Source organism: Gorilla gorilla, chromosome 9, assembly GCF_029281585.2.
Source record: "Gorilla gorilla gorilla isolate KB3781 chromosome 9, NHGRI_mGorGor1-v2.1_pri, whole genome shotgun sequence".
In the NCBI taxonomy this organism is placed as follows: domain Eukaryota; kingdom Metazoa; phylum Chordata; class Mammalia; order Primates; family Hominidae; genus Gorilla; species Gorilla gorilla.
Genome location: NC_073233.2, coordinates 82337526 through 82364504, shown reverse-complemented (window position 1 = coordinate 82364504; position 26979 = coordinate 82337526). Strand labels below are relative to the sequence as shown.

Below are 26979 nucleotides of genomic sequence, written 5' to 3'. Positions count from 1 at the left end.
TTAGTGAGGACTTTGGGTTGTAGGTAACAGGAAACCCAGCTCAAACTAGCTCAAGTGAAAAGAGAATATTTTAGATCTCGTAACTGAAAAGTCTATGGACAGACTTCAGGCACAGATTGATCCAGGGACTCAAACAATGGCATCAGGACTTGGTTTTTCTTCCTCTATTCCTTAGCTCTGCTGACCTCAGAATTGGCCTCACTCTCTCCTGTGTGGTGCCAAAGATGGCTGTTGGTCACACCACACTTAGATTCTATAGCTTAGCCACCCCTACTTCCGTATACATTCAGCCTAAGGCCCAGGAAGGATTCCGGATAAATCATCACTCCAAGGAGCGTCATGACCCTCTTGGAACCAACAGATGGGGCTTAGCCCCACCTGAACCATATGGGCTGAGAGCAAGAGAGGGAAGGGTGACACCCCAAAAGGAAGAGAGAGGTTCTATTCCCAAAAGAAGGAATTCTGGGAAGGCCAAGACATCAGATGTCCACTATGGCCTCAGAAGATAAGTAAAGAATTGTGGGATAGATAAGAAGACATGGTGTGTTCCGGGCAGAATAAGAAGCATGAGAGTCTCTGAGGTGTGAAGCTATTCTGGGGAACTCAAGTGCCTATCTTGCCCCAGACTATAGCAGGTGTTTTAGGTTCTCCATGTATATTTGCCTGGCCCTTCCATTTCAGTGCCATTTCAAATATCTGTTAGAAATAGACATTTCATGCTGGGCACAGTGGCACACTCCTGTAATACCAGCACTTTCGGAGGCTGAGGCAGGAGGATCACTTGAGCTCAGGAGTTTGAGACCAGCCTGGGCAACGTTGTAAAAACCTGTCTTTACAAAAAATGCAAAAATTAGCCGGGCATGGTGGCGTACACTTGTAGTCCCAGCTACTAGGGAAGCTGAGGCAAAAAGATTGCTTGAGTCCAGGAAGTGAAGGCTGCAATGAGCCAAGATCATCACCACTGCACTCCAGCCTGGAGCCTGGGTGACAGAGTGAGACCCTGTCTTAAAAAAAAAAAAGAAGAAGAAGAAGAAGAGAAATAGACATTTCAGTGTCTTTTTCCACCTGCCAGCATCTGTACCTTTTTTCTCAGGACTTTTGGAGGGACCAGGGCTGTCAACCCATGTGTCAGGCTGGACATGCTGGAGAATTCATGTCCCCCGAGCAGCCCTCAGCCAATGACTGACTCCCCTAGCCCCCTTGCCTCTAATGAGGGGTAACTCTGGATGTGTGTTCTACCCAGGCCTCTAGGGTTCCCTAGCAGGGCTAAGCTTGCTAAGGGTACACCTTATGAAAGGCTCCATTCACTCCTGTGTTACTTCACCACTCTTCTAATTGTGTTTCCCGGGATCACGTCACACATGAACCACTTGTACTCAAATCCATGTCCCAGGGCCTGCTTCTGGGAGAATCCAAGATAGCCCCAAACACATTCTTCTAAAAACAAAGCTTAAGTCAGTGTCAACACTTTTTGTTTTTGTTTTGTTTTGCTGCCACACTATCCTATTTACTTAGGTGGGATAACAAATATGCATAACATCTGAGGTACAGCCCCTCCTTCCAGGAGCTCCTGGTCTGAGGGGAAGGCAATAATAAGCATTTCATGGTTTTCAAAGTGACTTCTCAGCTGTGAGTCCATTTGCTCCTTGGAACCCTGCAAGGTGTGCAGGACCAAGATTCTTGTTGTGCAAGTGAGGAACACAGAGGCTCAAAGTGGGGCAGTGACTTGGCCCAGGTCCCAGGGCCGATGATCCTTGGCTGACCCCTTTCTTGGCTTGTGCCTGTGTCAGCACCATCCAGGTGGTCTCTTATCACTAAGAAGAATTAGGGAATCCCTCCTTCTCTGTAGGTTCAGCCAGACCTCCAGTAAAGACACCCACATCTGTTGCTTGTTTTCTAAACATTGATGACTTTGGAGGTAGAAGATTAGAAGCACCAAAAACCGAACAGCATTCTGATCCCCCCAGGGGCTGCTTCATCTATTGCTCCCTCTTGGACTAGGGGCTCTCCCAGTGAGAGCAACATTTTCCATGCAGTCAGGGCCATTCTTCCCATATCAGACTGTACCCTCCCCAAGAACAGGGACTTACACAAGGATGATACATATGAAAAAGGGGAGATACGTGTGATGGGAGCAGTCAGGGGACACAGACAAAGGCATCTAATTTAGGGCAGGGGAGATTTCCGGGAGGAAGTAGCATCTAAGGGTGAGTTAGCCGGCCCCAGGAGGAAGTATGTTCCAGGCAGAGAGAACAGCATAGGCAAAGGCCTGAAGATGACAGAGAGTATGTGGATATTTGAGGAACTGAGATTGTCCCCTCCTGCTCCTTTCTGGGGTGAAAACCCAAGCTCGCATCCTCCACCCACATTCCTTAGTTCTTCTACTCCTTCCTCCCACCCCTTGCCTGGAGCACGCTGAAAAGGAACAGGGGAGGACCCTACTCATCTGACAGATGCACTGCCTGTGCTGGATCCTTCCACATGTCCCTTCATGGGTTCACCACCCTTCTCCACCCACAGTAGGCCGCCTGACTCTGGAGCTTCCGTCTGGGTTGAGCCAACAGGAGGCAGTTGTAGAAGACCACAGGATGGGAGGGGAGAGAGGGAAAGGTGCTTGTTCCCCTGGCTCTCTCCCTGCGAGAGGCTAGCCTCTACCAAAGGCCACAGCTCCAGCCAAGATGCCCTCCCCACCACTGCCCTCTCTGAGTTCCAGTAACTCCTTCCTCCCCTTGCCCTGTCAGCCCAGGTAGTTTTCATCCTCACTGTTGCTAGCCAGACATATTGCACTATTTTGTCTTGATTTCCTAAACCCTCGCCACACTCTGAATTACCCATTTTCAGGGTGCCATCTGTTTCCTACCTGGACCCTAGTGACACACAGCCCTAATCCACAGTTAGAGGATGGACGGGGTGTGCTAAGCCCTGCAAAATGCTGGGAACCTGGGAGGAGTTATTAAGTTATTGGTATTCAGCTCAATTCCACCTCACTTGCCTATCCTTTTTTTTTTTTTTTTTTTCCCTGAGACAGAGCCTTGCTCTGTCGCCCAGGCTGGGGTGCAATGGCATGATCTCGGCTCACTGCTACCTTCACTTCCTGGGATTGAGCAATTCTCCTGCCTCAGCCTCCCAAGTAGCTGGGATTACAGGTGCCCACCACCACGCCTGGCTAATTTTTTGTATTTTTAATAGAGATAGGTTTCACCATGTTGGCCAGTCTGGTCTTGAACTCCTGACCTCAGGTAATCCACCCGCCTCAGCCTCCCAAAGTGCTGGGATTACAGGCATGAGCCACCGTGCCCGGCCCCTCACTTGCCTCTCTCCAGCCCAACTCACGAGGGTCCAGAGCTGTTCTAAGCACAATATTTGCAGCAAATAACAAATCCACAAGGATGTATTACTGACCCTGTTTTCAGAAAAGGAAACTGAGTTTCAGAAGAAGAAATTGCCCAAATTCATGTAGTTAGAGGCAAGTCCACTGTTTGAACTCCAGTCTAGACTCCAAAGGACCCAATGAGACAGCAAGTGTGAAGATGCTTTTGCAACTATGAAGAGCCACCATACCTGTCCGAGCTAAGAACTGTGGTGTGGTGCCTGACCCTCCCCACAAGGCTGAGTTTTGAAGAAGTTCAGATCTGGCAGGAGCCCTAGAGATGAGACAGTCTCACGCCATCCTGTGCAGAGAGGGAAACAGGTCCAGAGAGGACAAGTAGTTCCGCCAAAGATGAATATTTGCTGTTGGAATCAGAATGAGACGCACATCTTCAGACACCTCATAAACACATCAGTGAGAAGGATGTAGCACTCCCCTTAGAGAGGGATTTGGAAGAGAGAGAAGAAGAGGGGATAGAGAAGAGGGAACGAGCTGATTTCTGGGCTGTAGCATTTCAGATTTGGAGAATGCAAGGGATTAAGGACCAAACTGACAAGTCAGGAGGAGATAAGATCCTGGAGGCACAGACACGGGCTCCTCATCAATAATAGAATAAAGTAACTTGATGTGACTGTTAAACTTCCTCTGTGAGTCACACTGCATTGCCCCCTGGTGACCCAGTCTTCTGAAACTGTTGACAGGTACCATCCACACTCACCCTACCTCTCAACATTTTCCCCCCACTTCCTAGACCTTAAGTTAGAAACATCAAATATATCAGAGTCATCTGGTTAGGCGTTACTGAAAAATCAAGATGTAACTCAAGGGATACCAAGGTGGAAAAGAAACAACTGGTCTCTGTTCTCATAGTGCTTCCAGTCCAATGGGAAAGGCAGGCCCCAAACAGATAAACAGAAGATTGGGTTGAGTTCTATGAAGAAAACAAACAGGGAACTGGATGGATGATGGTGCCATTGACTGAGACATAGAAAATTGAAAGGGAAAGAAGTCAAGAGTTCCAGTCCCCACATTATCCAAACAGACACATCAGGGAGGTTGTTGGATATGGGAGTTCGATGCTCAGAGGAAAGGTTTGGCCCAGAGGTTGAAAAAGGCTCCTACTGACCTTTGAGTCTCTCTCAGGTTCTATCTCTTCTTGGAAGCTTTCTCTGATAACATAATTCCTAGGGGTCTTCCCTCTCATGACCATTATTCACTCACTCATATATTCAACAAATTTTTACTAAGATCTCCTCTGTGCTAGGCTTGGTGCTGGGAATGGCTTAGTGCCCTCAATGAATTTATGTTCTAGGTGTGGAGTCAACCGATAGAGGAGACAATTATAACACAGAATGGTAAGTGCTGTGTGAGAGGAAAGCCCGAGGGGCTGTAGGAGCACACAAAGTGGGCCTCTGTGCCAGCCAGGTCCTGCAGGAAGAAGATGGCCATCTCATATGGATAATTCAAGAAGGCTCTATTCAGAGATGGGCAGGGAGTGGGGAAACCACAGGGGTTGTGAGGTATCCTGGAGCTGAAAGCACCTGGGCATCACTACCACCCCTAGGACTGAAGAGGAAAGAGAAGGAGGTGGTTACAGGAATCCAGACTCAGGGAGAGCTCTAAGATAGGGCTGAGGGCAGCGGGAGCTGTGGGCCTCAGTTGAAGATGCAGCAAGAACAACAACAAAAGACTTTTTTTTTTTTAAGTAAGTGAAATATATCAGAATCATCTGTTAAGGTGTTACTGAAAAAAAAAGGCAGGGGATGGAGGTAGGGAGGCAGGAGAAGGCAGGAATTAGCATTTATAAATTGGATGCTCAGGGAAGGCCTCACCAAGAAGGTGACATTTAAGCCAAGACTTGTTTGTGGCATATCTCTAGGTGAGTCTTCCCCTCATCCCTTCAATCAGCTCATCCTACCCTCAAACTCCATCCACCCCACTCCCCCATCTTCCCCGTCCCAGGGTCAGGGCCATGTCTCCAATGTCTTTGGATTAGGGAGCTCCTTGAAGTCCCTGTCAGACTAGAGATCCCCAGAGACAGGAACTCTGTTTCCTCCTGCTCTTTCTCATCCAGTGACAATAGAAGCTGCCATTTATTAAGCCTATGCCTCATGCAAGGCCCGGCTCCAGGCATATTATACACATCACTTCATCTAAGCCTCCTGGCAAGGCTCCAGGGCACAGGTGGGGAACATGAGGCAGCTCAGCCCCCTTTCTGATGGCCAGCTGCCTTCCCTGACATGGTTGCTGCCTTATCCTCACCCCAGAGAAGGGGGAGTAGAGGATAGACCTTAAATTCTTTTTTTTTTTTTCTTTGAGACAGAGTCTTGCTCTGTCACCCAGGCTGGAGTGCAGTGGCGCAATCTCAGCTCACTGCAACCTCTGCCTCCTGGGTTCAGGCGATTCTTCTGCCTCAGCTTCCCAAGTAGCTGGGATTACAGGTGCGTGCCACCACACCCAGATAATTTTTTTTTTTAATCTTTAGTAGAGACGGAGTTTCACCATATTGAGCAAGCTGGTCTTGAACTCCTGACGTCGTGATCCGCCACCTCCCAAAGTGCTGGGATTACAGACGTGAGCCACCACGCCCAGCAAATTTTTTTTTTCTTGAGATAGGGTCTCACTTTGTTGTCTAGGCTGTAGTGAGTGCAGTGGCACAATCTTGGCTCTCTGCAGCCTCAACCTCCTGGGCTCAAGCAATCCTCCCACCTCAGCCTCTCAAGTAGCTGGTAATACAGGCACATAGCATCATGCCCAACTAATTTTTTTATTTTTTGTAGAAATGAAGTCCCACTATGTTATCCAGGTTGGTCTTGAACTCCTGAGCTCAAGTGATCCACCCACCTCAGCCTCCCAAAGTGCTGGGATTACAGGCATGAGCCACTGCTCCTGGCTGACCTTAAATTCTTGAAGGACTGTAAAAGGGAACACAGATCAGACTTCTAGTTTATGTCTCCAACGGGTGCAAGGACCAAAGGGTAGAAGTCAACAGGAAGCAGTTTTTGTTAAAATGTGAGAACATCCTAACAATCAGAGCTGTCTGGCTGCCTTGCAGGCATTGAGCTCCCTAGAGGTGTGCAAGAGAAGCTGGATAGCCTCATTTCAAAAATGAAATAGAGGCGGAGTGTGGTGGCTCACGCCTGTAATCCCAACGCTTCGGGAGGCCAAGGCGGGCAGATTACTTGAGGTCAAGTGTTTGAGACCAGCCTGGCTAACATGGCAAAAACCCGTCTCTACTAAAAATACAAAAATTAGCTGGGAGTGGTGGTGCACCTGTAATTCCAGCTACTCAGGAGGCTGAGGCACAAGAATTGCTTGAACCTGGGAGGCAGAGGTTGCAGTAAGCTGAGATCACACCACTGCACTCCAACCTGGGTGATATGTTTCCAAAAATAAAGAAATGGGAGAATCTGTTAGGCTCATGAGGGATTTGACTAGGAAACTCTTGAGAGTTCTTCCAATTTACATTCCAGAACCCTAAGATGATATGATTCTAAGACTTTGGTTCTAAGATTTTATTAGAACAAAAGACAATCCCTATCTTCAAAGAACTCACAACCTAGCAGATGAGGTGGACAAATGGTTACTTTCTATAACTGTCATAGACAGTCCTACAGAGTAAATGCAAGGCCGTGGGCAGGATCTGAGAAGGAACCCTGACCAAGCCAGGACTGCTTCCTCATGGCTAGTCTCAAGAACCATTTGCATCAGAGTCATTTGGAAATCTTGTTTAAAAATGCTGATTTCTAGGCTCTACTCCAGATTTCCTGAATTAGAACCTCTGGAGTGGAGCCCAAAAGTCTACTTAGTAAAACAAGCTCCCCGGGGGATTCTTAGGCAGATTGAAAACTGAGGTTGCAGGATGGGCACAGTGGTTCATGCCTGTAATCCCGGAACTTTGGGAGGTGGAGGTGGGCAGGTCACTTGAGCCCAGGAGTTCGAGATCAGCCTGGGCAACATGGAGTAACCCAATCTCTATAAAATACAAAAATTAGCCAGACATAGTGGTGTGTCCCAGCTACTCAGGAGGTTGAGGGAGGAGGATCACCTGAGCCCAGGATTTCAAGGCTGCTGTGAGCCATAATCACTCCACTGCACTCCAGCCTGGGTGACACAGTGAGATCCTGTCTAAAGGAAGGAAGGAAGGAAGGAAGAAAGGAAGGAAGGAAGGAAGGAAATTGAGATTGCATGCTTAGGTGATTAGGATGACTTTTCTGAGAGGTGATCTCCAGACTGAGAAAAAGGAACAGTTGGGTCAAAACAAGGCGGGTACAATATACCCACCTTGTATATTGTATACAATATACAATATACCCACCTTGGATATTGTATACAATATACAATATACCCACCTTGGATATTGTATACAATATACAATATACCCACCTTGGATATTGTATACAATATACAATATACCCACCTTGGATATTGTATACAATATACCCACCTTGGATATTGTATACAATATACCCACCTTGGATATTGTATACAATATACCCACCTTGGATATTGTATACAATATACAATATACCCACCTTGGATATTGTATACAATATACAATATACCCACCTTGGATATTGTATACAATATACAATATACCCACCTTGGGTATTGTATACAATATACAATATACCCACCTTGGATATTGTATACAATATACAATATACCCACCTTGGATATTGTATACAATATACAATATACCCACCTTGGATATTGTATACAATATACAATATACCCACCTTGGATACTGTATACAATATACAATATACCCACCTTGGATACTGTATACAATATACAATATACCCACCTTGGATATTGTATACAATATACAATATACCCACCTTGGATATTGTATACAATATACAATATACCCACCTTGGATATTGTATACAATAAACAACATACCCACCTTGTAGTAGGTCTTTTTAAAACGATAGCACTTCTTAGATATATTCTGGGATTCTGTAATTGAGAGTATGTGCTTCAGATATTCTGGAGCAGACCTTTGCAAGGGAGTGGGAGAGCTGGCCTGAGGCTGTTATTAATTATTCTGAGGCAGTGAGCTGGTAAAAGGGCGCCCCACAGGGTCCCCCGGAGAAATTCTCTGCAACTGTCCCTTCCTCTGCCACTAGCCTCCTGGCTCTTATTCCCCAGCTGCCCCGGCTGCCCCAGTTCTCTGAAGCCTGCAATGTCACCAGCAAGGAAACAACAGTTTGAGTGAGGGCATGGTGGTGGGAAAATAAACTGTTCTGGGACAGAGATGAGTAAGGTGCGGCTGAACACAAGTTGGTCAGGCACTGTCACGAACTTTTGAGGCTTGGTGGAGGAAACATTTGCTGGTGCTACTCAGAGACAGAGGGGTGTGTAGTGGATTTTGGGTCTGGGCTCTGCTACCTGGGCAAATCCCTTCTCCAACTGGGCCTCTGCGTCCTGTGTGGAAAAGAGTTTGTGTAAGAATCATATTATTTTGCTGTTGACCCTTTGGTTTTAATACTTTGGACTCAAAGGTCTCATCTGACCCCAACCATAAGCCTGTGAAGAATGCATGGAGGAACTGTACCAACTTTACAGCGAGGCCAAGGCCCAGTGAGGGGCAGCGACTCGCCCACCACCACACAGCCACACTGGAGCAAAACCGACTCCTGGAGATCGGCCTCATGCTGGGCTTGCTGAGGCCCAGCGGAGCGAGAGGTTTTCGGTCTCTGGTCCAGGAAGCAGGCGCTGCAGGGGACGGAAGGGTCGGAGCCCACAGCCGGGGGAGGCCAAGGAGCTGGGCGGAGGCACTCCAGGCCAGCCCGGGGAGAAGTGGGTGTGCTGGGGCCCGGGCGGGGCAGGGGGAGGGGACGCCCGGGGGAGGGAAAAGGGAGCCGAGCGCGGGTGGGAGCCCAGAGCCAGAGAGCGCGCTGGGCGGTGCTGGGCACCCGCGGAGTGGAACGGGGCTGGTGGAATGCACAGGGTCGCAGCGCTTGGGCCACCCTCGGTCAGAGGGCGCCGTGTCCAGCGAGCAAACGGGCTCCCCGGAGCCTTGCTGAGAGGCAGGTAAGGCACCCACCCAGCTGGGAAGGCTGAGCTGCGGCCTGGGGTGGAAATGAGGGGTCTTCCCGCCTCCCTTCCAAGGGCCACGGCGCGCTCTCCGTAAGACTGTGGAACCGAGGGGGAGTGGGGGAGGGGTGGGCGCTGCAAATACCAAGCTAGTCCTCCCGGATCCTCCCCGATCCTCCCGAGCGCAGTGATCGTGGAGCAGCATGTGGGAGTAGGGAGCTGGGCTCTGCGCGCCCCGTCTGGAAACCGTGGGGACTTGCGCCGTTACTCCCAGCCCTCAAGACGGCCACAAGAAAAGTTCCTCCACACCCACAGACGTGCAAGTGAACACTTGCAGCTGGCAGCCAGTGCACACGCAGAAACGACATTTCAGGACCCAGCACAGTCTCATTTGGCTGGAGCCACTGGCTCTGCGGAGCTGACTTGCCCATTCCCTCTACACCTCACTGTGTCCTTCACCCTGTCTGACCTAGTCCCGGGAAACCTGGTGACTCCCAAAAGCATCTTCTGCTGCCAGTAACATAGGTCGAGGCTGGGAGTCGGGAGACTTGAGTTCTAGTTTACAGGCTGTGTAAACCCGGGCAGTCATCCCTCAGCTCTGCGCCTTGTGCTCGCTTTTCCTGGGTCACCATTTGTAAAACGGGCCTCCTGCTCCTGTTGCCTGCATACCCCATGGGACAGAAGGGGAAAGGGGGACTGGACCTCGGAGTCTCTTATCTCGAAAATAAATGAGTTTAGTTCTTGCGTGAAAGCCCACCAGAGTATCCCCTCCTAAAATCCTCTCCTGACTCTCCACTAATTTGCATATAGGGAAACTGATGCCCCAGAGGAGATGATTTACCTAAGGTTACAACAGAGACCAAGCAGAATTAGAACCCAAGTTTCCTCAGTCCTAGCCCAGGGCTCTCTCCACTTCACCTACAAAGGCATGTTGTAAACGTGTGAGCTCCTCCTTATTTCCTTGCATCCGTCCACTTTGTCTGTTCCTGATGGAGGAAGACCCATGCTGGGGGCCTAGAAACTGCTTTCAGATTTTCTTGACTCCTTGAGATGATAACCATCACCTTTTCCATCCCTCACTCAGTCTATACGTCTCAAAGCACATCCATAAACTTAATGTGCAAGTGCTCAAAATACCTTCTAAGAGGGAAGCAAGACAAGAAACTCCATCTTATTGATGAGGAAAATGAGACCTAGAGGGATATAGACTTAGAGTGATAAAGTTACTTAACCAAAACGCACGGCTAGACGTGTTGGCCTAGTAGGGGCAGGAACCGAGGTCTCCTGATTCCCCCTCTGATGTGTTCTCCACCAGCTACAGGACTACAGAATGGTACCCCCCTCAATGATAAGGGACTGCGGGAATGATCAGAGAGGGTAGGAAACAAGGAAGGCTTCTGGAGAAGGTGAGGTTCCTGGGAATCAAGAAGAATAATAAGAACCTCCTGGCTGCTTCTGAGGCTAGGAGACCTGGGGTGGGAAAGGAGACACAGAGATGGTTGTTCTTGGTAATATGGGGGGAAAGGAAAGATGTGGAGACAGAAAAGGAAAACAGTGTGACCAGGCTGCCTGATAATTATCTTGTATGTTTGCAATTTCTAAAACTTTCCCATCTCTTGTCTCCTCTAGTTCTCATGTGTGGTAGGCAGGGCAGGGATCATTATCCCCATCTTATAGATGAGGTTCAGAGGAAGTAAATGCAGTGCTCAAGGACACAGAGCCAAGCATACAGCCAAGATTAGAATCATGAAAGGAACACTTGAACGGCAAGATCACAGGCTGAGGGGCTGGGGAGTTGGACTGTGTGTGTGTGTGCAGTGGGTGGGTGTATGTGGCCACACCCTGGGTAGGTACACAGGGAAGAGGGTTGCAAAGCCATTGCTGGTGTTTTGAGGCCAAGAATGTTTGCCCTTTGGATTGAATGGGGTCCAGGTGCAGGGAGCATCTGGGCTTCCAAAGAAGGCTTAGAATTCCTCCTCCTCTGACTCACCCCACCTGACTGAGATGGCTTCTTTGAGCCATCCCTTCCCCAGACCAAATGAAATCTGTTTTGCCCTGCCCTGGAGGTTGCTTTTTAAATATTGTAAACTGTTTTCATGAATGTATGTGTGTGTGCCAGAGTGGGGGAATGCTCTTAGAGAAGAGGCATTGATTCATTTATTCTTGAATGCCTGCTAGGTATCAGGGCTGGGAAATAAAGAAATGTATGAGGCACAGGACCCTGCCCTCTTACCTTAAAGCGCACAGTTACACACATACACATACACACACACACACACACACACACACACAGTTTCAGTACAGTATAGTGCTCTAATAAGCCTTCGTGCAAAGCACTTTTGGGAAAAAACAAGAAGGAGAGACTAACTGGCTAGGGAGTGAGGAAGGAGGAGTCCCAGGAGAAGGTCTGCAGAGATGAATTGGAGTTTGGTCTTGAAGGATGAGTAGGAGTTTGCCAGGCAGGTAAAAAGAGGAAAGGCATTCTTGTTTAAGAAAACAGCATGAGCAAAGGCAAGAGATGTGCAAGTGCAAGGAATATTTGGAGAGTGGCCTGTACTTCAGTGTCGTGGGTGCAGGCCACTGAGAAGAGCTGTGGGGAGATGAGGCCAGTGTCAGAGTCACATTTCAAGGAGCTTCAGTGGTAATCAGAAGAGTTTAGAGTCTGCCCTACTGGCAGAAGGGAACTTATAGTGGAAAGGTCTGTGGAGGGGAAGTCAAGATACTTGGTTTCTGGCTCCAACTCTGCCACTACTGAGCTGTGAGACCTTAAGCAGGTGATTCCCTTGGGGAGGAGGGTCTATTTTCCCACTGGTTGAATGAGGGGGTTGCACCAACATGATCATGAAGCTCTCTTCCAGCTCAGATTCTATTCCTTTGTCCTTCCAACTGGATGCTAAGGGCTACTCCTTCAACTCCTCTCCCACTCCACCAGCTCTCCAATCCACAGGAGTGGTAAGACCACCAAGGGGACAGTGGTAAAACTGTGCACCCCAGGAACTGTCTTTGGATCACCAACCTGCTTTATGTGACTTTTTCTACCTACCTCTCTGTACTTCATTTCCAGACACTGAAGACGCTCATTCTGAAAGAGTAGCTGAAACGGAGCGACGGGAAAGAAAGACCCAAGGGTAGAGTTTCACTTTTCCCCAGAGCAACCTGAACGAAAACCCCACTAAGATCCCCAATTCATCCCTCAGATCACAGCTTTATTCCCCAACTTCCAAGTTAGGGGTTGGACAAGTGTAAGGCAAGTGCAGTTTGTGAGAACCTGTGAATGTGTGGGAAATAGCAGGAACAGAGAGTGAACCTGGCTCATCTGGGGAATCAGGAGTAGGTCTGGAGCAGCGGGGTGCATGGAAGATGAGAGCATAAACGAAGTCTAACTCCTCCTCCCAAGCTTACCAACCTCCATCTCACTGGATCATTGACTAAGATTGGCGAGAATCTGTGGTGCATGAAAAGGCCATAGTAACGAAGTTAGAGGAGATGATGCCCCATGACACTAACAGGCTGTGTCTGGTGTGATGTGAAGCTTAGGTGTGAGGAAACACTGCCATTTGTAGTGGAAAGAGCACCGGAACAGTACCCCAAACACCTGGGTTCTTGTCTGAGTGCTGCCATTTATGGGCCATGTCATTTTGGACTAGTCACTTCTCCCTTCTGAGCCTCAGTTTCCTCATCTACGAAATGGAGGGGTTGGCCTGGAATCTAGATTCTAGATGATCCTTAAAGTCCCTCTCAGCTTGGCCGTCTGCTCACCTTCCTTCCTCACTGGCCTATCTTCTATTTCAAGGCAAGACCTCTCCAGGGCAGGAGCTCCATCTCTCCCATCCAAGGATCTCGGTAATCAGGGACTCTCCTGGACAGGGAAGCCAAGGAGCTCAGAAACAGTGGCAAAACTCCCCTGTTGCTGACTGCCAGTCCCCAGCTTGAGCCCCAGAGCCCCATAGAGAACCAACCTGTGCCATCATCAGCTTTCTGCCTCTCCTAACTCAGACAGGAGGCCCTTGCACCCCAGCCTGCCCTCCCATACAAACCCAGCACCTAGAGATGTGGAACTATGGCCCCTTTCCTCCTCCTGTCAGAAGCACAAACATCCTAGTCTATTCAGAGAGGCCCTGAGGCATGAAAGGTCTCATGAATCTTTATTCCCCTCATGGAACCCTGCCTCAAAGCCCACCCTACCCTCCACAGTGTCCCCTTCCCCCACCTTCTGCAGAGTCTATCCCCTCCTCAGGCTAGATCATCCTGGCAGGTGAGCTTTGAAGAGGAAAGATGAGTAAATCTCTCAGTTTGGCTCGACTGGGATATTAGATGTCAGTCAGTCCCAGGGCTCAGAAGCATCTTAACCTGTGAGGAAGAGGTCCACAGCCTTCTCTATCTTGGGATTTGAGAAGCTCTAGAAAGCCCCCAAAATGCCTCTCCCATCAGCCTCTCCAACTTCCCATGGTCTCACAGCATGGTTTCATGATTCGTATCATCACAGGACGTTAGAACCAACTGAGACCCCTTCATTTTACAGATGCGGACAGAAGCTGAGGGGCCCAGAAAAGGGAAGTCTTATGTCCAAAGTCACACAAGGAGCAGCTGAGCTGGGACAACTCCCCTGGTTTCCATAAAGTGAGGGCATATAGCCTAGATGGGCTCTGAAGGCCCTTCCAGCCTTGCTCTACAAAAACAACCACCGTATGTGCAGTGTCTAGTGCCAAGCACTACATGATGTTCTTTAATTTTCACAACAAAGCTATGCTACAGATAGTGTTCATTCTGTGACCGTGTTCATATCCTGTCTATCTGAATAGATTGGATGGTAACACATCATTTGTTCCTATGTAAAATATCAACCCAGCTGCCAGCTGGCATTCTCCCACTCACGTCAATTCCCTTGGGATTCGAAAAGGACCTTGCTAAGGTAACCCTTAGGAAAGGGAATGTTGTAGGCTGCACCATCAGCTGGTCCCTGAGTGGGAGTCCACATTTTAAACAGGTTTCTCATGAAGTCACCCAGTGAAGACACTGTAAGTCTGGAGGTGGGGGACAGCAATCAGAGGCCCTTTGGTCACTGCACAGTTCCTTTAGCTGCAACCCTAGGCTGGCCTGACCCAGCTGCTGCAGGAAGGGGAGGGGCCATGGGAGGGGGTCAGAGCCCACAGCAGGACTGTTGCATAATCCTTGGGGCCTGGCCTTGGGCAATCCACCCTGGTTCTGAAGTTTGTGCTTTGTGTCTGGTTCCTTCCTTTTCTGCCTTCTCTCCTGCTTTCTAGCTCTGGGCTTTCCCAGCTCCAAAGTCAATACTGAGATCCCAGATGTGTCCAGAGACATCCTGAAGAGGCTCGGGGGTGGAGGAGCCTTAGTGTGTCCACAAAGAGACTCCTGAAACTGACTGAGAGCCAGTGGATTTGCCAGCAGTCTGGTGAGTCTTCCAGATTGAGATTTCCCTCCCTCTCCCTGTCAGTTAAAACCCCTTTCCAATGATACCTAAGAAAACTGAATGGTAACTGCCCTGCCCTGGGATGGAGCTTGGGACGACTAGGAGCTTTCACCTTCACTGTATGTGCTGCATCCATTCTTTTTTTTTTTTTTTAAACCTATGTGTACATATTTGCTTCTTGAAAATAAAAGAAAAGTTTTTAATCCTCTTCTACATAATACAAGTATATGCTCATAGCAAGCCTTGAAGGAGGAGGGAAAGGATGATCATCTTTCTTTGTGGGGTTTTTTGTTTGTTTGTTTGTTTGTTTTTTGAGACAGAGGTCTTGCTTTGCTGCCCAGGCTGGAGTGCAGTGGCGTGATCTTGGCTCACTGCAACTTCCACCTCCTGAGTTCAGGCAGTTCTCCTGCCTCAGCCTCCTGAGCAGCTGGGAATACAGGCGTGTACCCAGCTAATTTTTGTATTTTTAGTAGAGACGGGGTTTCTCCACGTTGGCCAGGCTGGTCTCAAACTCCTGACCTCAGGTGACCCACCGGCCTCAGCCTCCCAAAGTACCGGGATTAAAGGAGTGAGCCACCGCACCTGGCCTATTTTTTAAAATTGTGCTTAAAATACACACACACACACACACACACACACAAAACATAAAAATATACCATCTTAGTCATTCTTGAGTGTACACTCAGTAGTGTTAACTAGATTCACCTTGTTGTGCAGCAGATCCCCAGAATCTCCTCATCTTGTAAAATTGAAACTCTATACCTACCATACAACAACTCCATGATAATCTCTTTTGGTAGAAACCAAAGCCGAACCAGGGAAAGGAACTTATTTCCTTCAGAGTAGGCTCGTCAAGACACTTACACTGTTTGTTTGTTGTCTACCTATGAAATTGCCTGAGGCCCCTTCCTCCTTCAACCCTCACTTAGCCATTTCCTCCTCAGGTCTCACGACTGTCTCTACCCCCACTTCCCCACTTTGTTATCCTCTCTGCCCCAACTCATGACTCAGCATCTTACACTAAACTATTTCAAGACTCTTGTAGCTGGGCTCACTGCCTCAATTCCAGCTCCCTCCAGTCCAATGACAGCCAGAGTATCCTTTCCAGGCACAGATCTGACCATTTTATCTTCTTTTAAGATACCATTCCATGGCTTTTCCCTAGCTACAGAATAAAGTTCCAACTCTACAGCGTGGCACTCAAGGCCCCCCATGATCTGGATCCTCTCTCTCCTGCCCCACATCCTATGCTATTCTTCCACACATCTTACGCTCCAACCTCTTTATGCTACTTTCCATTCTTCTAAACATTTACACACTTTCTTGTTCTGCCTTTGCTCATGTTTCCTTCGTCTTCTCTGCCTCTTAAAAACCCTTCAAGGTCCAACTCAAATGCCTCCATCACTGTGGACACTCTCTGAGCCCTGATCAGTATCCATCACTTATTCCTTTCAGCCTTAGTAGCTCCTTGCTTGTCCCCTGCATTGTATCAGAGCCCCTGGACGAAGGCACTGGATCTGAGCCACCCCGAACTCCCATCACAGGGTGTGGCCCATATTGGTGATAACTATCTGGATGATTTTTTGAGTTATTTATTTCATCATGCTGCTCCTACTTGCTATTGGCCCACACAAGGGAAGCAGCAGCCACAGAGTTCTTGCCTGACACATGGGGTAGTAGATGAGAACGTATATATCCTGGATCTTAACTCAGTGAGCTCTTGTTCTTTTCCCCTCCTCCATCCAGACAAGGCAGCACAAGTACTAGATGGCAGAGGGCCCCAGAGGCCTTGCATAAAATGCTGCCCAGTCCTGGCTGATTGTGTTCATAGAGCCATTGATGAGTATTTATCATGGTCAGAATGATCATCTTTTCCAGGGAAGAGATCTTATGGTTAATAGTCACATATTTGTTTGTTAACAGTTCTACCCATATGATGGAGGACTGAATGCTTGGCCCATAGAGAATTCCTTAAAGTGAACATCTCTACTAGAAACTATTGAGAGAAGGAGAGCACCCAGCCAATCTAGAAAAAGGGAATACCCAGCCAGTCTCAGGGTAGTGCCCTGGGAAAGGAGAACACCCAGTCTCAGGGTAGTCCTCCAGACTGGGGGAAGAGACATAGCCCTGCTGACCAGATGCATGTGGTCTGATGATATCCTTATCAAAAACAAGAGGACAGCCACATATTGCCTTATATGTAAGTGCTGGGGGGAAGGGAAGGCTGTGATGATAAAGGCAGTGTAGTGTGGCTGAGAGGCGGGGAGCACTGAATGGAGGCTTCCTAAAGGAAGTGAGTGTGGGGCCTTGTTTATAGGGAATGACATATGGTTTTTCAGAGACAAGGATGCAAGTCTGTTTTAAGATGTTCTTTCTGGCTGGGCGCCTGTAATCCCAGCACTTTGGGAGGCCAAAGTGGGCGAATCACAAAGTCAGGAGATCAAGACCATCCTGGCTAACATGGTGAAACCCTGTCTCTACTAAAAATACAAAAAAATTAGCCTGGCGTGATGGCGGGCGCCTGTAGTCCCAGCTACTGGGGAGGCTGAGGCAGGAGAATGGCGTGAACCCAGGAGGCGGAGCTTGCAGTGAGCCGAGATTGCGCCACTGCACTCCAGCCTGGGCAACAGAGCGAGACTCCGTCTCAAAAAAAAAAAAAAAGTTTTCTATATTATAGACTAAGGATCTCTGAGAAGAAGGGAAAGGAATATTTATAATCACTTACTATATGCCAGGTACATAATGACTTTATTTCAGGAGACAAGATAGTTGGCGTGCTTGTGTCTTCTTTTTGTGGGCAGGTAAACCCCAAGCCAGACTGAGAACTCCTTTCACTGTCCCGCCCTCAGGCCCAAGCTGTTCTTCTCTTCTCCAGTGCCTGCAGTGGTTACCAACCTGTTACCGTTTCCCTGACCACCTCTTTCCAACAGAATTTCTACAAATAGCTAGGAATATCTAGTCTTTGGGACACAGGATGCTTGAGAGGGCAAATGATCCAGCTTTTGGCCTCTAGGCAGGATGAAATTTAAACCATCCCCAGGTGTCTTCCAAAAGGTGTCTGTGGAGTCTTTTTTTTTTTTTTCTTTTGAGACAAAGTCACGCTCTGTGGCCCAGGCTGGAGTGCAGTGGCTCTATCTTGGCTCACTGCAACCTCCACCTTCTGAGTCCAAGTGATTCTCCTGCCTCAGCCTCCCAAGTAGCTGGGATTACCAAGCGCTCACCACTACGCCCAGCTAATTTTTGTATTTTTAGTAGAGACGGGTTTCACCACATTTGCCAGGCTGGTCTCCAACTCCTGACCTCAAGTGATCCCACCCGCCTCAGCCTCCCAAAGTGCTGGGATTACAGGCGTGAGCCACTGTGCCCAACCTGTCTGTGGAGTCTAAACAGAACTGTGCTCAAGGAGAGTTGTGATGAATGTCTTCTAATGGTGCTGCACTGTCCTGCTGAGAGCTAGCATGGAAGTGGAAGCAGCTCTAAGCTAGCCACAAAGAGCAGGGCTTTCTGTCTTGGCTCTACTTCCAATATTCTGTGATCATGGACAAGCCACTTATTCTCTCAAGGCCTCAGTTTCCCTGTGTATAAAATGGCAAGAGTTATATTAAATAATGCTTAAGTTCCTTCTAATCTAAAGTTCAGTGATTTATAGAATCCAAAGAAAGGAGAGATTAATATGGGTTCTGATGGTCGGGGAAGGCTTTGTTGTACAATTATTTATTGAGTACTTACTTATTGAATGCTGTCATAACTGATTGCATATAGCAGTGAGTAAAACAAATATAGGCCCTGCCCTTATTGTTTAGTGTATGGTCTAATGGAGAAGACAAACATGTAATCAAGCAGCTAGAATAAGCTATTGTATTAGTCCATTTTCATACTGCCATGAAGAAATACCTGAGCCTGGGTAGTTTATAAAGAAAAAGAAGTTTAATGGACTCACAGTTCCACACGGCTGGGTAGGCCTCACAATCACGGCAGAAGGTGAAGGAGGAGCAAAGGCACATCTTAAACAGTGGCAGGCAAGAGAGCAGGTGCAGGGGAACTGCCCTTTATAAAACCATCAGATCTCGTGAGACTTATTCACTATCATGAGAACAGCATGGGAAAAACCCACCTCCATGATTCAGTTACCTCCTACTGGGTCCCTCCCATGACACGTGGGGATTATGGGAGCTATGATTCCAGATGAGATTTGGGTGGGGACACAGCCAAACCATATCAGCCATGATGCTAAGATTTTACCTGGGATCTGAAGGGAGGAGGTCATTTGAGCTGCAGGTGACAGAGCCATCCCCTCTCTCTTTTCTCTTGCCACCAGAGCTTCTACTGAGTCTTCCCCCACCTCAATCCCTGTTGCTATGGAGACTACCAATGGAACGGAGACCTGGTATGAGAGCCTGCATGCCGTGCTGAAGGCTCTAAATGCCACTCTTCACAGCAATTTGCTCTGCCGGCCAGGGCCAGGGCTGGGGCCAGACAACCAGACTGAAGAGAGGCGGGCCAGCCTACCTGGCCGTGATGACAACTCCTACATGTACATTCTCTTTGTCATGTTTCTATTTGCTGTAACTGTGGGCAGCCTCATCCTGGGATACACCCGCTCCCGCAAAGTGGACAAGCGTAGTGACCCCTATCATGTGTATATCAAGAACCGTGTGTCTATGATCTAACACGAGAGGGCTGGGACGGTGGAAGGCCAAGACACCTGGGGATTGCGTCTGGGGCCTCCAGAACTCTGCTGTGGACTGCATCAGGTCTCAGTGTCCCTATCTGTAAGATCAACAAGAAACACGGTTAAGGGAGGTCGTCACTGGGGTGGGAGAAGAGGGGCTGGTAGACTGAAGCCTTGTGCATAAGGATTTTTTCCCAGGAAAAGATAGACTTTATAAACAGTGGGAGCCCATGAACAAACATATAAAAGTAGCAACAGATAATGACCAATAACTGGTTCAGTGGCTGGAGTATTAGGGGCCTGGGGATTGGAGAACGGAGAAGTTGTAGCAGAGGGAAATGAGACAGGAAGATGCTCTGGGGACACATTTTTTATGTGTTATCTTCAGCCATGAGAAGCAGTGATGACTATCCCATATCACAGATATGATTTACCACCACCACCCTGCCCCCACTCCCGTGAAGAAAGCAGGGCAAGTGCTGTGCTGCCCATTTGGGCCTGAGTAGTGCCATGATTGGAACCCAGGAACTCTGGTCTCCTTGCCTAGTGCTTTTCAAAACTCTGTGCCACACAGGAGTGGATCCAGGCCTGAAGGTCATACAATTCTGGGGACTCTCTTTAAGAAAAAGAATTCTAAAATATTTTACTTTTGCAAACATTACGAAAATATACTGCCACATTAATATGTTGCTAGGGCCCCTGCTAGGACCTTAAGAAGGAGCTCATGTGAGTCAGGACCCTGAATGTTAGGCCTCATTAGCTCTATGGTTCATATGCTTCTTGAACCAAGTCACAGGGCACTTCCCAGCCACATTGCCAGCCAACAGGACTAAACTACCTCCAAAGCAAGCAGTCTTTTCAGTTTTGATTGAGTGATGTGAGAAACTTCTTTTCTTTTTTTTTTTTCTTTTGAGACAGTCTCCCTATGTCACCCAGGCTGTGGTGCAGCAACCCAATCTTGGCTCACTGCAACCCCCACCTCCCGGGTTCAAGCAATTATCCTGCTTCAGCCACCTGAGTAACTGGGATTACAGGTTCCTGTCACCACACCCAGCTAATTTATATATATATATATATACATATTTAAGTAGAGATAGGGTTTCACCATGTTGCCCAGGCTGGTCTCAAACTCCCGTCCTCAAGTTATCTGCCCATTTTGGTCTCCCAAAGTGCTGGGATTACAAGTGTAAGCCACCACGACTATCTGAGAGAAGTTTTCTGATGTCATGTTGAATCTGCTTCTAAAAGACTGATACTGCCAAGGTGGGCGGATCACCTGAGGTCAGGAGTTCGAGACCAGCCTGGCCAACATGGTGAAACCCCGTCTACTAAAAAAATACAAAAATTAGCCAGACCTGGTGGCAGTTGCCCGTATTCCCAGCTACTTGGGAGGCTGAGGCAAGAGAATTGTTTGAACCCGGGAGGCGGAGGTTGCAGTAAGCCAAGATCACGCCACTGCACTCCAGCCTGGGTGACAGAGCAAGGCTCTGTCTCAAAAAAAAAACAAAAACAAAAACAAAAAAGACTGATATTGCACCTAAATTATTATTATATTAAAAGAAGCAGAGTATGAGAGACAGGTACATGGTCCAGTAGGAAGAGAAGCAGCCCTGATTCTACCACTTAAGGTGATGTATGATCTTAGGCTGGACGCTTCTCTCTCTCATCCATTTTCCTCTTCAACATAATGAAATAGACTTGAAAGTCTCTAAGGCTCTATCAGTTCTGACATTCTAGGCTTCATATACATTAAGTTGAGCCATATGTAATCACTGTGTTTGTAGGTTAGAAACAGCTGAGTATCGTAGTTTCATATATGGTTCCAGCTAATACATGCAATGTGGCTGGTGAATACGTCTGAATTCAGAAACTATCCCAGATCTCAGCTAGAACCATCCACTGTTCTGTTTGTCCAGTTTCAACTTAAGGGATCTCCATGTGGTCCCTGGAAGTACCCATTGAAACATGCATATTTGTGTATAGCAGAACTCTGAAATAATATTTTGATAGCAGTTATCTCTGAGGAATTGGGTTATGGGTGATTTTCCCTTTCCGCATGATAAATTTATGTAATATTTGACTGACTTGACCGTAAGTATGTTACTTGTATAATAAAAGGAAAGAAGGTACTTCTATTTTGAAAAAATAAAAATAAAAGCCTTTGGGTTCTTGAATGGAGGATCATAGAACACATTTGCTGCCATATGTAGTTATGTTGATGCTCTGCAAACCTGTGCTGAGCCCTGTTGCTCAAGCCCTTCCTCATCTCTTTTTGAGGGAGAAGGTGGAGACTTCCTTAAGGAGATGTGACATGTGGGAAGACAACAGATTCAGAAATTTACGTGGATAGGACTTTAGACACCACCCAGCCCAAACTTCCAAATAAAATATGGAACGCAATTGGGTGTAAGAATGAATGGTTAGGTGATGAATGCCATAAGGATTTTGAGAAATGAAATTGACTAGGAGGAGTCAGACACTTGAATTCATTTAGCTTTTAAAACCCTCATAACAACCCTATGTAGTAAGTAGGTATTCCTTACAAGTATTTCCACAGAGGTGTTTCTGCTCTAGCACCTTCATGTACCTTCAGCCCAATTTAGGTCCCATGGTAGAATTTGAGAGAGGTAGAACTTGAACTGGGCTTTGAAAGCTAGGACAGAGCTAAATGGGCAGAGTGAATGAAGGGATCAAGATCAGGGAAGCTTAGAGGCAGATGTTGGGGAGCTCCCTCCTGGAGAGGGCAGGTAGGCTGGGGAGACAGCAGGAAGCAGGCCTCCTGGGGCTACTCCATGACTTCAGTGTCCCCAGTGGAGAAGGCTCCCCTTCACACAGTCCTCACACTCCATGGGCATAATCATAAAATAATACAAATTATTTTGCTTGTGAGTTACAGGCACCTGATGTATATTAGCATAAGTACAAAAGGGAATTTCTGAGGTGTATGGGGTAGCTCAAAGTTTAAAGAAGGAGCTGCAGACACCAGGGCAACTCCAGGGATCTCGGGGCCTGGAACAACGGATCTGTCTGAATTCACAAACTGAGAACTTGGTATGTTTCCTTACACACACCCAGGTTGGACTAAATAAAATTCTAGGATTTGAAGGGAGTAAAATTTAAACATTCTAATATCCTATGGTGGCCAGGCGCAGTGGCTCACGCCTGTAATCCCAACACTTTGGGAGGCCGAGGAGTGTGGATCACTTGAGGTCAGGAGTTCGAGCCAACCTGACCAACATGGTGAAACCCCATCTCTTCTAAAAAAAACACAAAATTAGCCAGGTTTGGTGGTGCACGCCTGTAATCCCAGCTACCTGGGAGGCTGAGGCAAGAGAATCTCTTGAACACGGGAGGCAGAGGTTCCAGTGAGCCAAGATCGCACCATTGCTCTCCAGCCTGGGCAACAAGAGTGAAGCTCCGTCTCAAAAAATATCTATATCTCTATATCTATATCTCTATCTCTATATCTATATCTCTATATCTCTATATCTATGTCTCTATATATCTATATCTCTGTATCTCTGTATCTCTATATGTATCCATATCCTATAGTATAGGCACTTCACTCAGCCCTCCCTCCAACCCAGTTGTCTGGGAGCCTGTCCTGTCACCTCTTGTAGGTCAAAGCCTGTAGGAGCTTTGTCTTCACAGGTTCTGCCCTCTGCTGGCCAAATCTCAGCACATCGCCTTAAGCCCTCAAAGCAAAACCAATCATGGATTCAACAGGTATTGTTGAGTGCCTACTATGTGCCAAGCATTCACCTAGGCACACTTGGAATACCTAAGTAAACAAAAACATCCCAGAAATCCCTGCACTAATACTTAAGAGCATTTACTCCATGTCAGGCATTGGTCTAAGCGTTTTACACACTTGAATTCATTTAGCTTTTAAAACCCTCATAACAACCCTATGTAGTAAGTAGATATTCCTTACAAGTACTTCCACAGAGCCCCGTTGTTTTTGACCTAGCACCTTCATGTACTTTCAGCCCAATTTAGGTCCCATGGTATGCACAGCCCAGAGTATGGATCTGAACAGTCTCCAGAGATGAATGAGAAAGTGATTTGGGAAAAAGATGGCAGAGTACTGACACCAGTGGCCTGAAGTTGGGTTTCCTAGAAACAGACCTTGAGGCAGAATTTTTTTTTTTTTTTTTTGAGACAGGGTCTCGCTCTGTGGCTCAGGCTGGAGTGCAGTGGCCTAATCAGGGTTCACTGCAACCTCGATTTCCCAGGCTCAAGCGATCCTCCCGCATCAGCTCCCCAAGTAGCTAGGACTACAGGTGTGTTCCATCATATCCAACTAATATTTTATTTTAGTAGAGATGAGGTCTCGCTATGTTGCCCAGGCTGGTCTCAAACTCCTGAGCTCAAGCAGTCCTCCCGTCTCAGCCTTCCAAAGTGCTGAGATTATGGACGTGAGCCACCACACCTGGCCATCCGACAGACATTTATTGATGGGAAGTATTTTTCAGGAAAAACCTGCAAGGGAGAGAGTGGAGTAGACAGGAAAGGGAAAGCATCATACAAAGTGTGTCTCGGTCACATCTAGCCTTGGCCTGATCCACAGGGAACTGTTATATATGGTGGCATAAGTCCCACAGCAGAATTACACTCCCTTGAGGCAAGGCAGCTGGCCTTTTGTATCCCCAAAGCAGTCAGTCATTGGTTGTGGGCCACCCTGGCAGGGAAGAGGGACAAGAGGGTTTTGAGGAGGTTCCCATCAGCTGTGGGGAAGGGAACAGCTGTGAGCTACTGAAGAATAGAGCAGTGGAAGAAAGGTAAGCAAAGGAGTGCTCTTGGTTGGAGACTAGCAATAGCCTCATTCCTTGGGAAGGTTCTGAAGCTCTTTTTTCAATCACAGAATTGGCCCCACCTTTTGTGACCTTATTTTACTATCCTATATCAGTCATCGGCTGCTAGTTGCTACAGAGGTACTTACTCTCCCAGGATGTGCTCATATTTGACTCAGGCCAAATCTCTGGGGATGGGGACAACTCTAGGCTGATGATGGCATCCTGGTGAAGGGGGCCTCTGGGGCTCCAACAGCATCCATGATAGCTGTGCTGTTGGGGAAACGAAAGTAGAAGCAGCGTGTCACATCTTGGGAGCTCCTTCTAGTTTAAGAGACAAGAAGCACACACCAAATAATGAACGAAAATAAGACAATACCAAATAGAACTAAGTAGGAAACAGTATCATTAAGCATCAGAAAGTGTGGGGGACAGATACTAATGTGGTGGTCAAGAAGAGGAGAGGACATCGGGCACAGTGGCTCACGCCTATAATCCCAGCACTTTGGGAGGCCAAGACAGGTGGATCACTTGAGGTCAGGATTTCAAGACCAGCCAGCACAACATGGTGAAATCTCCTCTGTACTTAAAAAAAAAAAAAAAAAAAAAATTAGCTGGGTGTGGTGGCGTGCACCTGTAATCCCAGCAACTCAGAAGGCTGAGGCAGGAGAATCGCTTGAACCCAGAAGGTGGAGGTTGCAGTGAGCTGAGATGGTGCCACTGTACTCCAGCCTGGGTGACAGAGCAAGACTCTGTCTCAAAAAAAAAAAAAAAAAAAAGGGGGGGGGGGGGTGGGGAGGGGGAGAGGGAAGTTCATGCATATTTCTGGGAAGAAGTAGAATTTGTGGTGGAATATGAACAACTGGTAGGATTTGGTTAGAAAGCCCAATGAAGGGCCAGGTGCAGTGGCTCACTCCTGTAATCCTAGCACTTTGGGGGGCTGAGGCGGGTGGGTCACCTGAGGTCAGGAGTTCGAGATCAGCCTGGCCAACATGGCGAAACCTCATCTCTACTAAAAATACAAAAATTAGCCAGGCATGGTGGTGGGCACCTGTAATCCCAGCTACTCAGGAGGCTGAGGCAGGAGAATTGCTTGAACCAGGGAGGCGGAGGTTGCACTGAGCCGAGATTGCACCACTGTACTCCAGTCTGGGCAACAGTAGCGAAACTCTGTCTCAAAAAAAAAAAAAAAAAAAAAAAGTCCAATGTAGGCTGGGTGTGGTGGCTCACACTTGTAATCCCAGCACTTTGGGAGGCCAAGGCAGGAGGATCACAGGATGATCCGAGCCCAGGAGTTCAAGACCAGCATGGGCAACATGGTAAAATCCCATCTCTACTAAAAATAATTTTTAAAAAAGTCAGGCATGGTGGTGTGTGACTGTACTCCCAGCTACTCAGGAGGCTGAGGTGGGTGGATCAACCTGAGCCTGGAAAGTCAAGTGGCTGCAGTGAGCTGTGATAATGCCACTGCACTCCAGCTCTCAAAAAATAAATAAACAAATTAATTAATTAATTAATTAAAATAAAATAAAAAATGAAGGTCCAATATAGTATGATCCAAGCTCAGTGTTCAAAGTAGGTGGATGGCTTTGCTCTACTCAAACATTCAGAGACTGAGGATGGCAACTGCCATCTTCAACATGTAGCTTCCAAGGTCGCTCATTGTCAAAGCATTTTCTGGTTGGTGAGGAAAGAAACAGAATAGAATTCCAGGGCCAGGGACTTACTCTCAAGAAAGCAAGGCAAAAGCTGCGTACATCTCTTCTGCTCAGCTCCATTGACGAGGGCTTAAAAAACATGGCCACAAACTGGCTGCAAGGGGAACTGGCAAATGAGGTGCCTATCTGAGTAGTCAAGTCCCAGCCAAACATCTATCACTATGGAATAAGGAGAGAATGATTTCTGGTGGACAGCCCCAGAAATCTTTACCCCACCCTCCTCACGCTCCCCCACAGTCTGTCTTCACCCCACCCTCCTAACTCTCCCCCGCAGGATTAGTCAAGATAAAAACATTTATAACCCTGCTGGGAAGGAAGAAGTGCTGTTATTCTGATTAGATCATGTTTTAGAGGGAGGGGGTGAAGACGGGAGCCTTTTGAGAGTATAACTTAGCCTATCCTGGGAGTGTGACTTGTGCTCCTTTTTTTTTTTTTCTAGCACAGGTGAGTCTGGTCTCTCCTCTCATTAGAATAATATCCAAGATTTCGGTTTAGGCATAGAAGAAATAGACAAAGCAAGGCTTTCAGCCAACCTCGTATGGAAAAAGAATCTTCTTTCAGGTGCTGCTAAGAAACCAAGAACATTTTTTCCCTGGATGAAATGAGAGAACCATCTGTGGCGTTGAACTGTGATGGAGAATGAGCTCCTGGGAACAAGAAAGTCAGAAATTCATGAACAGGAAAGAAAAATTAATATTTGATGAACAACTGAATTCCTCACTGCCTGTTGCCCTGGGACACAGGGAACTGTCTCACCAAGGTTACAGCCCCTTCTTGGAGCAGCTCACAACCAATGAGGAGCTGATACAGGGATCCAAAGGTCTGATTCCATCACTGATTTGGGGCAACTCTGAGAGGCCATCTTGGCTCCAGAATTCCCCATAGGATCAGCTGAGGCTTCAGTGGCAACCACATTGTGAGTTAGCTTCTTCCTCTGCCCACCCCTGCTTTCT

The 26979-nt window shown here is 47.6% G+C and overlaps 1 protein-coding gene across 3 annotated transcripts; it reads left to right on the top strand.

The window, feature by feature from the left end:
* The first annotated feature begins 9250 nt into the window (after positions 1–9250).
* KCNE3 (potassium voltage-gated channel subfamily E regulatory subunit 3) lies at positions 9251–21915 on the top strand. 3 transcript variants are annotated; one of them, XM_004051804.5, is made up of 4 exons: positions 9251–9409; positions 12477–12540; positions 14677–14825; positions 19162–21688. In XM_004051804.5, exon 4 carries the CDS (start codon positions 19202–19204, stop codon positions 19511–19513), a length of 312 nt encoding a protein of 103 aa, XP_004051852.1. In that variant the 5' UTR covers positions 9251–9409; positions 12477–12540; positions 14677–14825; positions 19162–19201; the 3' UTR covers positions 19514–21688. The 3 variants fall into 3 exon arrangements, with proteins under 3 accessions (XP_004051852.1, XP_063549441.1, XP_063549442.1); XM_063693371.1 differs by having other exon boundaries at positions 13935–14825; XM_063693372.1 differs by lacking the exon at positions 12477–12540 and having other exon boundaries at positions 19162–21915.
* Positions 21916–26979: the final 5064 nt, after the last annotated feature.